Below are 12938 nucleotides of genomic sequence, written 5' to 3'. Positions count from 1 at the left end.
AAGCTCTATACACGTGTAGTTGCTACTAAAACTGATCATGATTTCTAGATGTATTTGTGTTTCTTTAGGCTATGTTCTAGAAGACATCCCACTCTACATAATGTGTTCCTTTAGGCTATGTTCTAGAAGACATCTCACTCTACATAATGTGTTCCTTTAGACTATGTTCTAGAAGACATCTCACTCTACATAATGTGTTCCTTTAGGCTATGTTCTAGAAGACATCCCACTCTACATAATGTGTTCCTTTAGGCTATGTTCTAGAAGACATCACACTCTACATAATGTGTTCCTTTAGACTATGTTCTAGAAGACATCTCACTCTACATAATGTGTTCCTTTAGGCTATGTTCTAGAAGACATCTCACTCTACATAATGTGTTCCTTTAGACTATGTTCTAGAAGACATCTCACTCTACATAATGTGTTCCTTTAGGCTATGTTCTAGAAGACATCTCACTCTACATAATGTGTTCCTTTAGGCTATGTTCTAGAAGACATCCCACTCTACATAATGTGTTCCTTTAGGTTATGTTCTAGAAGACATCTCACTCTACATAATGTGTTCCTTTAGGTTATGTTCTAGAAGACATCACACTCTACATAATGTGTTCCTTTAGGTTATGTTCTAGAAGACATCACACTCTACATAATGTGTTCCTTTAGACTATGTTCTAGAAGACATCTCACTCTACATAATGTGTTCCTTTAGGTTATGTTCTAGAAGACATCACACTCTACATAATGTGTTCCTTTAGGCTATGTTCTAGAAGACATCTCACTCTACATAATGTGTTCCTTTAGGCTATGTTCTAGAAGACATCTCACTCTACATAATGTGTTCCTTTAGACTATGTTCTAGAAGACATCTCACTCTACATAATGTGTTCCTTTAGGCTATGTTCTAGAAGACATCTCACTCTACATAATGTGTTCCTTTAGGCTATGTTCTAGAAGACATCTCACTCTACATAATGTGTTCCTTTAGGCTATGTTCTAGAAGACATCTCACTCTACATAATGTGTTCCTTTAGACTATGTTCTAGAAGACATCTCACTCTACATAATGTGTTCCTTTAGAATGTTCTAGAAGACATCTCTCTCTACATAATGTGTTCCTTTAGGCTATGTTCTAGAAGACATCCCACTCTACATAATGTGTTCCTTTAGGCTATGTTCTAGAAGACATCTCACTCTACATAATGTGTTCCTTTAGACTATGTTCTAGAAGACATCTCACTCTACATAATGTGTTCCTTTAGGCTATGTTCTAGAAGACATCTCACTCTACATAATGTGTTCCTTTAGGCTATGTTCTAGAAGACATCTCACTCTACATAATGTGTGCTATGTTCTAGAAGACATCTCACTTCCTTTAGGCTATGTTCTAGAAGACATCTCACTCTACATAATGTGTTCCTTTAGGCTATGTTCTAGAAGACATCTCACTCTACATAATGTGTTCCTTTAGGCTATGTTCTAGAAGACATCCCACTCTACATAATGTGTTCCTTTAGGCTATGTTCTAGAAGACATCTCACTCTACATAATGTGTTCCTTTAGGCTATGTTCTAGAAGACATCTCACTCTACATAATGTGTTCCTTTAGGCTATGTTCTAGAAGACATCTCACTCTACATAATGTGTTCCTTTAGGTTATGTTCTAGAAGACATCTCACTCTACATAATGTGTTCCTTTAGGCTATGTTCTAGAAGACATCTCACTCTACATAATGTGTTCCTTTAGGCTATGTTCTAGAAGACATCCCACTCTACATAATGTGTTCCTTTAGGTTATGTTCTAGAAGACATCTCACTCTACATAATGTGTTCCTTTAGGCTATGTTCTAGAAGACATCTACCACTATGTTCTAGAAGACATCTCACTCTACATAATGTGTTCCTTTAGGCTATGTTCTAGAAGACATCTCACTCTACATAATGTGTTCCTTTAGACTATGTTCTAGAAGACATCTCACTCTACATAATGTGTTCCTTTAGACTATGTTCTAGAAGACATCTCACTCTACATAATGTGTTCCTTTAGGCTATGTTCTAGAAGACATCTCACTCTACATAATGTGTTCCTTTAGACTATGTTCTAGAAGACATCTCACTCTACATAATGTGTTCCTTTAGGCTATGTTCTAGAAGACATCTCACTCTACATAATGTGTTCCTTTAGGCTATGTTCTAGAAGACATCTCACTCTACATAATGTGTTCCTTTAGACTATGTTCTAGAAGACATCTCACTCTACATAATGTGTTCCTTTAGGCTATGTTCTAGAAGACATCTCACTCTCTAATGTGTTCATAATGTGTTCCTTTAGGCTATGTTCTAGAAGACATCTCACTCTACATAATGTGTTCCTTTAGACTATGTTCTAGAAGACATCTCACTCTACATAATGTGTTCCTTTAGGCTATGTTCTAGAAGACATCTCACTCTAATGTGTTCCTTTAGGCTATGTTCTAGAAGACATCTCACTCTACATAATGTGTTCCTTTAGACTATGTTCTAGAAGACATCTCACTCTACATAATGTGTTCCTTTAGGTTATGTTCTAGAAGACATCTCACTCTACATAATGTGTTCCTTTAGGCTATGTTCTAGAAGACATCCCACTCTACATAATGTGTTCCTTTAGGCTATGTTCTAGAAGACATCTCACTCTACATAATGTGTTCCTTTAGACTATGTTCTAGAAGACATCTCACTCTACATAATGTGTTCCTTTAGGTTATGTTCTAGAAGACATCTCACTCTACATAATGTGTTCCTTTAGGCTATGTTCTAGAAGACATCTCACTCTACATAATGTGTTCCTTTAGGCTATGTTCTAGAAGACATCTCACTCTACATAATGTGTTCCTTTAGACTATGTTCTAGAAGACATCTCACTCTACATAATGTGTTCCTTTAGGCTATGTTCTAGAAGACATCTCACTCTACATAATGTGTTCCTTTAGGCTATGTTCTAGAAGACATCTCACTCTAATGTGTTCATAATGTGTTCCTTTAGGCTATGTTCTAGAAGACATCTCACTCTACATAATGTGTTCCTTTAGGCTATGTTCTAGAAGACATCTCACTCTACATAATGTGTTCCTTTAGGCTATGTTCTAGAAGACATCTCACTCTACATAATGTGTTCCTTTAGGCTATGTTCTAGAAGACATCTCACTCTACATAATGTGTTCCTTTAGACTATGTTCTAGAAGACATCTCACTCTACATAATGTGTTCCTTTAGGTTATGTTCTAGAAGACATCTCACTCTACATAATGTGTTCCTTTAGGCTATGTTCTAGAAGACATCTCACTCTACATAATGTGTTCCTTTAGGCTATGTTCTAGAAGACATCCCACTCTACATAATGTGTTCCTTTAGACTATGTTCTAGAAGACAATCTAGAAGACATCTCACTCTACATAATGTGTTCCTTTAGGCTATGTTCTAGAATACATCTCACTTACATAATGTGTTCCTTTAGACTATGTTCTAGAAGACATCTCACTCTACATAATGTGTTCCTTTAGACTATGTTCTAGAAGACATCTCACTCTACATAATGTGTTCATTTAGGCTATGTTCTAGAATACATCTCACTCTACATAATGTGTTCCTTTAGACTATGTTCTAGAAGACATCTCACTCTACATAATGTGTTCCTTTAGACTATGTTCTAGAAGACACATCTCACTCTACATAATGTGTTCCTTTAGGCTATGTTCTAGAAGACATCTCACTCTACATAATGTGTTCCTTTAGGCTATGTTCTAGAAGACATCTCACTCTACATAATGTGTTCCTTTAGACTATGTTCTAGAAGACATCTCACTCTACATAATGTGTTCCTTTAGGCTATGTTCTAGAAGACATCTCACTCTACATAATGTGTTCCTTTAGACTATGTTCTAGAAGACATCTCACTCTACATAATGTGTTCCTTTAGGCTATGTTCTAGAAGACATCTCACTCTACATAATGTGTTCCTTTAGACTATGTTCTAGAAGACATCTCACTCTACATAATGTGTTCCTTTAGACTATGTTCTAGAAGACATCTCACTCTACATAATGTGTTCCTTTAGGCTATGTTCTAGAAGACATCTCACTCTACATAATGTGTTCCTTTAGACTATGTTCTAGAAGACATCTCACTCTACATAATGTGTTCCTTTAGGCTATGTTCTAGAAGACATCTCACTCTACATAATGTGTTCCTTTAGGCTATGTTCTAGAAGACATCTCACTCTACATAATGTGTTCCTTTAGACTATGTTCTAGAAGACATCTCACTCTACATAATGTGTTCCTTTAGACTATGTTCTAGAAGACATCTCACTCTACATAATGTGTTCCTTTAGGCTATGTTCTAGAAGACATCTCACTCTACATAATGTGTTCCTTTAGACTATGTTCTAGAAGACATCCCACTCTACATAATGTGTTCCTTTAGGCTATGTTCTAGAAGACATCTCACTCTACATAATGTGTTCCTTTAGACTATGTTCTAGAAGACATCCCACTCTACATAATGTGTTCCTTTAGGCTATGTTCTAGAAGACATCTCACTCTACATAATGTGTTCCTTTAGACTATGTTCTAGAAGACATCTCACTCTACATAATGTGTTCCTTTAGACTATGTTCTAGAAGACATCCCACTCTACATAATGTGTTCCTTTAGGCTATGTTCTAGAAGACATCTCACTCTACATAATGTGTTCCTTTAGGCTATGTTCTAGAAGACATCTCACTCTACATAATGTGTTCCTTTAGACTATGTTCTAGAAGACATCTCACTCTACATAATGTGTTCCTTTAGGCTATGTTCTAGAAGACATCTCACTCTACATAATGTGTTCCTTTAGACTATGTTCTAGAAGACATCTCACTCTACATAATGTGTTCCTTTAGGCTATGTTCTAGAAGACATCTCACTCTACATAATGTGTTCCTTTAGGCTATGTTCTAGAAGACATCTCACTCTACATAATGTGTTCCTTTAGGCTATGTTCTAGAAGACATCCCACTCTACATAATGTGTTCCTTTAGGCTATGTTCTAGAAGACATCTCACTCTACATAATGTGTTCCTTTAGACTATGTTCTAGAAGACATCCCACTCTACATAATGTGTTCCTTTAGACTATGTTCTAGAAGACATCCCACTCTACATAATGTGTTCCTTTAGACTATGTTCTAGAAGACATCTCACTCTACATAATGTGTTCCTTTAGGCTATGTTCTAGAAGACATCTCACTCTACATAATGTGTTCCTTTAGACTATGTTCTAGAAGACATCTCACTCTACATAATGTGTTCCTTTAGGTTATGTTCTAGAAGACATCTCACTCTACATAATGTGTTCCTTTAGGCTATGTTCTAGAAGACATCTCACTCTACATAATGTGTTCCTTTAGACTATGTTCTAGAAGACATCTCACTCTACATAATGTGTTCCTTTAGGCTATGTTCTAGAAGACATCTCACTCTACATAATGTGTTCCTTTAGGCTATGTTCTAGAAGACATCTCACTCTACATAATGTGTTCCTTTAGACTATGTTCTAGAAGACATCTCACTCTACATAATGTGTTCCTTTAGGCTATGTTCTAGAAGACATCTCACTCTACATAATGTGTTCCTTTAGACTATGTTCTAGAAGACATCCCACTCTACATAATGTGTTCCTTTAGGCTATGTTCTAGAAGACATCCCACTCTACATAATGTGTTCCTTTAGGTTATGTTCTAGAAGACATCCCACTCTACATAATGTGTTCCTTTAGGCTATGTTCTAGAAGACATCTCACTCTACATAATGTGTTCCTTTAGGCTATGTTCTAGAAGACATCTCACTCTACATAGTCTGTCATCTGACTATCATCATTGCAGTGACATTTGGTCTGCTATCAAAGACTAGCTGAACAGAGGAAAATAGAGAAGAAAGTAGAGTCAAATGCATCTTTATTATTTTGATAGAAAAAGTAAACAACACATATAGAATATACAGTATTTACACAGATGTTGATCATTTTGATAACTAAACATAATGTAAAACATTTCAAGTCTTGACCTTCCAAAATAAAAAAATATACCTACATTTACATGTACATTTACATTTAAGTCATTTAGCAGACGCTCTTATCCAGAGCGACTTACAAATTGGTGCATTCACCTTATTTACAGGCTTTTTATATTTTCAATAAATAAACAATTGAACATTCAAGAAAATATTAAACTGACCTAAAAAAACTTTAACTTTTATTTAAGTTTCCATTGGAAGATGTTATGAATGTCTCTCAACTAGTAAGTCATATGGTGAAAGATACACCAATTTTGTCCATTTAAAAACAGACTTTCTAAGTACCATTAAACAGAGTAAACGTATTCAGGCAGTCTGCAGTGCATTGACTCAACTGTGGTAATTCATCAGGATTAACTCTCTCTCTCATGGTGCTCTCTGTTCCATCAAGTTCTCAATGGGATTGGTGTCATTAGTTCACAGGTTTACTGCACACTCCTGAAATAAAACTATGTATTATTATACTTATATAATTAATATCTTAATAATTAACTACTAATAAATAGAGACTCAAGATATACTGACATACTGGTATGTACTGATATACTGATACTGGTATACTGATGTACTGATATATTGGTGTACTGATATAGCAATGAATCGATGTATTGACTTATTGATGTACCGATATAATACTGGCGTACTGATATAATACTGGTATAATACTGAAATACTGATATACTGATATAATACTGATATAATATTGATATAATACTGATCTACTGATATAATACTGGTGTACTGATATAATACTGATGTACTGATATAATACTGATATAATACTGATATAATACTGATATAATACTGAATTACTGATATGTTGTCCTCACCTTTGGTTGTTCATTATTTTCTCAATGGTTTTCTGATATAATACTGATATAATGATATACTGATGTAATACTGATGTACTGATGTAATATTGATATACTGATGTACTGATATACTGATGTACTGATGTACTGATGTAATACTGATGTACTGATGTAATACTGATATACTGATGTAATACTGATATACCGCAGTCCTCACCTTCGGTTGTTCATTATTTTCTCAATGGTTTTCTTGGCAAATGGAGCCTCTGGATTCAGACACTTCTTCCCTTTTCCGTTCTTCAGAGTGACACTGAATATACAAGGAGAGAGAGACTACTGTTAGAAGTTAGCCTTCACCACTTTCCAACTGAGCATATAGAGAAATAATATTATCCTACTAGCAGGTGTACAAATAAATAGCAACATTTACCATTGTGTCCATCTACTGAGCTGGTCACAATATGCACTGATATTAATATGGTACAGACAGACAGACAGACAGACAGACAGACAGACAGACAGACAGACAGACAGACAGACAGACAGACAGACAGACAGACAGACAGACAGACAGACAGACAGACAGACAGACAGATTTCTTACATGATCTCCATGTTCCTGCAGGAGTGGCTGGAGGTGTACACCTCGAGCTTCTCAATGTGAAGAGGTTTAACGTGGTTCACCAGTCCATTCAGACACTGGCACCGAGCTTTAGAATGACCCACCTGGCCTGGAGATGACAAGAAAGGTTTATGGCAGGTTTGGTTATGGCATTATTGCAGCTAAGAACTAAACTCTCCAGTCAGAAATCAAACCTATTGTTTTACTACACATCTCCCAGGCTTTGCAAGTCAATTCATATGCTACAGATTTCTAATAAAGATGTCAACGATATTAGAAATATAATTGAAGATATTTCAGAGATGTTACCTTCAACATTGACCAGGAGCAGACAGGCCAGGAAGCTGATGAGGACCGTTGATGTCATCGTGTTGGTCATGGATACTGCTTCTTCAGTTTCTTTCAGAGTCTGGATGGACAGCTCAGTCAAGTGATGAACGTTGTGAAAGGAGGAGAGAAGTGATAGAAGTTGTGAATGGAGGAGAGCTTGGCTTGTATTTATACTGTATTTATAATAAGCCCCACCCTTTCTCTGACAGTCATCCAATGAGAAGGGGAGACAGAGAAAGAGAGGGGTTTTCCCTTTCCTCTGTTTCAGCTTCTTTCTCCTTTTCCCTGCTTCTCCTTTCACACAGGATTTCCCATTTCTCAGAAACTCTCTCTGACAGTGACATTTGAGGAGTGCTTAAAGGCAGAGAGGTGATACAATCTGTCTTTCCTCTTCCATCCCAAATGGCACCCTATTCCCTATATAGTGCACTACTTTAGACCAGAGCCCTATTCCCTACATAGTGCACTACTTTTGACCAGAGCCCTATTCCCTACATAGTGCACTACTTTTGACCAGAGCCCTATTCCCTACATAGTGCACTACTTTAGACGAGAGCCCTATTCCCTATATATAGTGCACTACTTTTGAGCAGAGCCCTATTCCCTATATAGTGCACTATATTTGACCAGAGCCCTATTCTCTATATAGTGCACTACTTTAGACTAGAGCCGTATTCCTTATATAGTGCACTACTTTTGACCAGAGCCCTATTCCCTATATAGTGCACTACTTTTGACTAGAGCACTATTCCTTATATAGTGCACTATATTTGACCAGAGCCCTATTCCCTATATAGTGCACTACTTTAGACCAGAGCCCTATTCCTTATATAAATCGGCAAGGGTTTTTTCAGCTGTTCCTGAGACAAGCCAATGTTCAGTAGTCAAAGTCTATGCCTGTTTGTCAGTGATTGGTCAACAGAAGGGATTCTTCAATGAAGTGTATGTTGTCATTCAATGAGAGACGACTCGTTTTCATGCATATTATTGCACTTGAGAAACACTGCATACAAACATTTTAGTTAGATGTGAAATTGTACGACTATGATCTCCCTTGTCAATTTGAAGAATTTGAAAGTGTTTTCACAGATTTATTTCCAAATACATGATTTAACATTCCAAACCAACCTGGGTTAAATGCATGGGACTGTATTTAAATCTGTGTATTTTAATATTTTCAAACACATGCCAAGACTTTTCAAGTGTATTTCCAAAATTGCATACCAATATTCAACTACTTGCCTAATTTAAATGATTTAATACAGTAAAGATCTAATACAGTAATTGAAAAAAAATGTATCTGATGTCAGATCTTATTGTTTACCTGTAATTAAGAGTCCCTGACAGATGAATGATCTGATCTCAGACCTGTAATTAAGGATCCCTGACAGATGAATGATCTGATCTCAGACCTGTAATTAAGGATCCCTGTCAGATGAATGATCTGATCTCAGACCTATAATTAAGGATCCCTGACAGATGAATGATCTGATCTCAGATCTGTAATTAAGGATCCCTGTCAGATGAATGATCTGATCTCAGACCTGTAATAAAGGATCCCTGTCAGATGAATGATCTGATCTCAGACCTTTAATAAAGGATCCCTGTCAGATGAATGATCTGATCTCAGACCTGTAATTAAGGATCCCTGTCAGATGAATGATCTGATCTCAGACCTGTAATAAAGGATCCCTGTCAGATTAATGATCTGATCCCAGATCTGTAATTAAGGATCCCTGTCAGATGAATGATCTGATCTCAGACCTGTAATTAAGGATCCCTGTCAGATGAATGATCTGATCTCAGATCTGTAATTAAGGATCCCTGTCAGATGAATGATCTGATCTCAGATCTGTAATTAAGGATCCCTGTCAGATGAATGATCTGATCTCAGATCTGTAATTAAGGATCCCTGTCAGATGAATGATCTGATCTCAGACCTGTAATAAAGGATCCCTGTCAGATGAATGATCTGATCTCAGATCTGTAATTAAGGATCCCTGTCAGATGAATGATCTGATCTCAGACCTGTAATAAAGGATCCCTGTCAGATGAATGATCTGATCTCAGACCTGTAATAAAGGATCCCTGTCAGATTAATGATTTTAGAGAGCTAGTAACAGCTCCACAGTAACTGTTCATGTTGTCGTCAAATACCAACCATAACCAAATCCAATGCATTGTGTTTGTGTTAGAAAGGACCTTTGGCTCAGTATGGTATATTTATCAATGGAAGGACCGTGTTAATAGTAGACTACTGTAGAATAACTGACTGGGAGACAAGCAGATTCTGTTGGAAAGGTTCCTGTTTCCAGGAAAGAGGTTTAGGTGTCCTTTTGAAAAAAAGGCCAAATGAAAGTGAAAGTGAACTTGAATACAGGCCGAGTTCCCTCCTGATTGAAGGAATGTAGTTTCAGTTCTGGACTTTCCCTTTCACCTCTAACATCTGGTCGGTTTAAATTGGATAGCAGGTAAATGGTTTGATTTCAAGGAAAGCAGTGGTGTCCTTGTGTGTCAATAAACTTAGTAGTAGAGTAGTACACCTCCAAACTACCTCAAATGTATTAATTAACACATATTTCCTTTGAAGAATCTGATATTGTTCACATTCACTTTTTTTGCAGAACAAAGAATCAACCAGACATGAAAGTTATTTTAGGAAACGCAACAAACAAACCACAGCAATACAGCCAAGAAGGATGGTGGAACAGTGATGAAGACAATATCAGAGATTGAAAGGTTTAAATGACATCAAGTGGTTTCAGTTAAGAGATGGGTAGAACAGAGACAAATAACATGATGACGTTGAAGAATATAAAGCTGTGGTTTAAAACAGGAAGTGGCAATACGGAATTCCAGAGAATCACACAACTTTGTGTGTGTGTGTGTGTGTGTGGTGTGTGTGGTTTGTGTGTGTGTGTGTGTGTGTTTGTGTGTGTGTGTGTGTGTGTGTGTGTGTGTGTGTGTGTGTGTGTGTGTGTGTGTGTGTGTGTGTGTGTGTGTGTGTGTGTGTGTGTGTGTGTTTGTGTGTGTGTGTGTGTGTGTGTGTGTGTGTGTGTGTGTGTGTGTGTGTGTGTGTGTGTGTGTGTGTGTGTGTGTGTGGTAGAAACTTCAGTAGAAACGGCCTTGTTAGTCCGTAATAAGACTTGTTTTGGTATGAACAGAGCTACTCCCGTCCAGTTAACATCTGATTCAGCAACGGTGTTGATTCAAAAGACTGACCACACACTGACCACACACTGACCACACACTGACCACGCACTGACCACGCACTGACCACACACTGACCACACACTGACCACACACTGACCACGCACTGACCACACACTGACCACACGCTGACCACACACTGACCACACACTGACCACAAACTGACCACACACTGACCACACACTGACCACACACTGACCACACACTGACCACGCACTGACCACGCACTGACCACACGCTGACCACACACTGACCACACGCTGACCACACACTGACCACACACTGACCACACACTGACCACGCACTGACCACACACTGACCACACACTGACCACACGCTGACCACACACTGACCACACACTGACCACGCACTGACCACACACTGACCACACACTGACCACAAACTGACCACACACTGCCCACACGCTGACCACACACTGACCACACACTGACCACGCACTGACCAAACACTGACCACACACTGACCACACACTGACCACGCACTGACCACACACTGACCACACGCTGACCACACACTGACCACACACTGACCACGCACTGACCACGCACTGACCACACACTGACCACACACTGACCACAAACTGACCACACACTGCCCACACGCTGACCACACACTGACCACACACTGACCACGCACTGACCAAACACTGACCACACACTGACCACACACTGACCACGCACTGACCACACGCTGACCACACACTGACCACACACTGACCACAAACTGACCACACACTGACCACACGCTGACCACACACTGACCACACACTGACCACACACTGACCACGCACTGACCAAACACTGACCACACACTGACCACACACTGACCACACACTGACCACGCACTGACCAAACACTGACCACACACTGAGCACGCACTGACCACGCACTGACCACGCACTGACCACACACTGACCACACACTGACCACACGCTGACCAAACACTGACCACACACTGACCACACGCTGACCACACACTGACCACACACTGACCACACACTGACCACACGCTGACCACACACTGACCACACACTGACCACACACTGACCACACACTGACCACACACTGACCACACACTGACCACACACTGACCACACGCTGACCACACGCTGACCACACACTGACCACACGCTGACCACACACTGACCACACACTGACCACACACTGACCACACACTGACCAAACACTGACCACACACTGACCACACACTGACCACACATTGACCACAAACTGACCACAAACTGACCACACATTGACCACGCACTGACCACGCACTGTCCACACACTGACCACACACAAGACCTCAGAAAAAAATATTGTAGACCCCCACAAGTCTGGTTCATCCTTGGGAGCCATTTCCAAATGCCTGAAGGTATCACGTTCACCTGTACAAACAATAGTATGCAAGTATAAACACCATGGGACCACACAGCCGTCATACCACTCAGGAAGGAGACGCGTTCTGTCTCCTAGAGATGAATGTACTTTGTTGCGAAAAGTGGAAATCAGTCCCAGAACAGCAGAAAAGGACCTTGTGAAGATGCTGGAGGAAACATTTACAAAAGTATCTATATCCACAGTAAAACGAGTCCTATATCGATATATCCTGAAAGGCCGCTCAACAAGGAAGAAGACACTGCTCCAAAACCACCATTAAAAAGCCAGACTACAGTTTGCAACTGCACATGGGGACAAAGATGGTACTTTTTGGAGAAATGTCCTCTGGTCTGTGAAACAAAAATACAACTTTTTGGCAAGAATGACCATCGTTATGTTTGGAAGAAAAATGGGGAGGCTTGCAAGCTGAAGAACATCATCCCAACCGTGAAGTACGGGGGTGGCAGCATCATG

The 12938-nt window shown here is 39.1% G+C and overlaps 1 protein-coding gene across 1 annotated transcript; it reads right to left on the bottom strand.

Moving 5' to 3' along the window:
- Window positions 1-5959: 5959 nt before the first annotated feature.
- On the bottom strand, window positions 5960-7988 carry LOC118357959 (C-X-C motif chemokine 11-1-like). The gene is made up of 4 exons (XM_035735268.2): window positions 7837-7988; window positions 7510-7636; window positions 7124-7216; window positions 5960-6532 (listed from the first exon to the last, which is right to left on the bottom strand). The coding sequence occupies exons 1-4, from the start codon at window positions 7904-7906 to the stop codon at window positions 6520-6522; spliced, it is 303 nt and encodes a 100-aa protein (XP_035591161.2). The 5' UTR covers window positions 7907-7988; the 3' UTR covers window positions 5960-6519.
- Window positions 7989-12938: the final 4950 nt, after the last annotated feature.

The sequence above is a fragment of the Oncorhynchus keta genome, chromosome 25 (assembly GCF_023373465.1).
Source record: "Oncorhynchus keta strain PuntledgeMale-10-30-2019 chromosome 25, Oket_V2, whole genome shotgun sequence".
NCBI classification, from domain to species: Eukaryota; Metazoa; Chordata; class Actinopteri; order Salmoniformes; family Salmonidae; genus Oncorhynchus; species Oncorhynchus keta.
The sequence above is the reverse complement of the archived record's forward strand: the minus strand, read 5'-3'. Positions and strand labels throughout refer to the sequence as shown.

Bases quoted from the DNA above. Each gene is read 5' to 3' on its own strand.
- LOC118357959 (XM_035735268.2), bottom strand. From the start codon at position 7,906: ATGACCAACACGATGACATCAACGGTCCTCATCAGCTTCCTGGCCTGT. The intron at 7,637-7,836 runs GTAACATCTCTG...TGTCATCTCCAG, and splicing joins GCTCCTGGTCAATGTTGAAG to GCCAGGTGGGTCATTCTAAA. The intron at 7,217-7,509 runs GTAAGAAATCTG...TTGTATATTCAG, and splicing joins TGCAGGAACATGGAGATCAT to TGTCACTCTGAAGAACGGAA.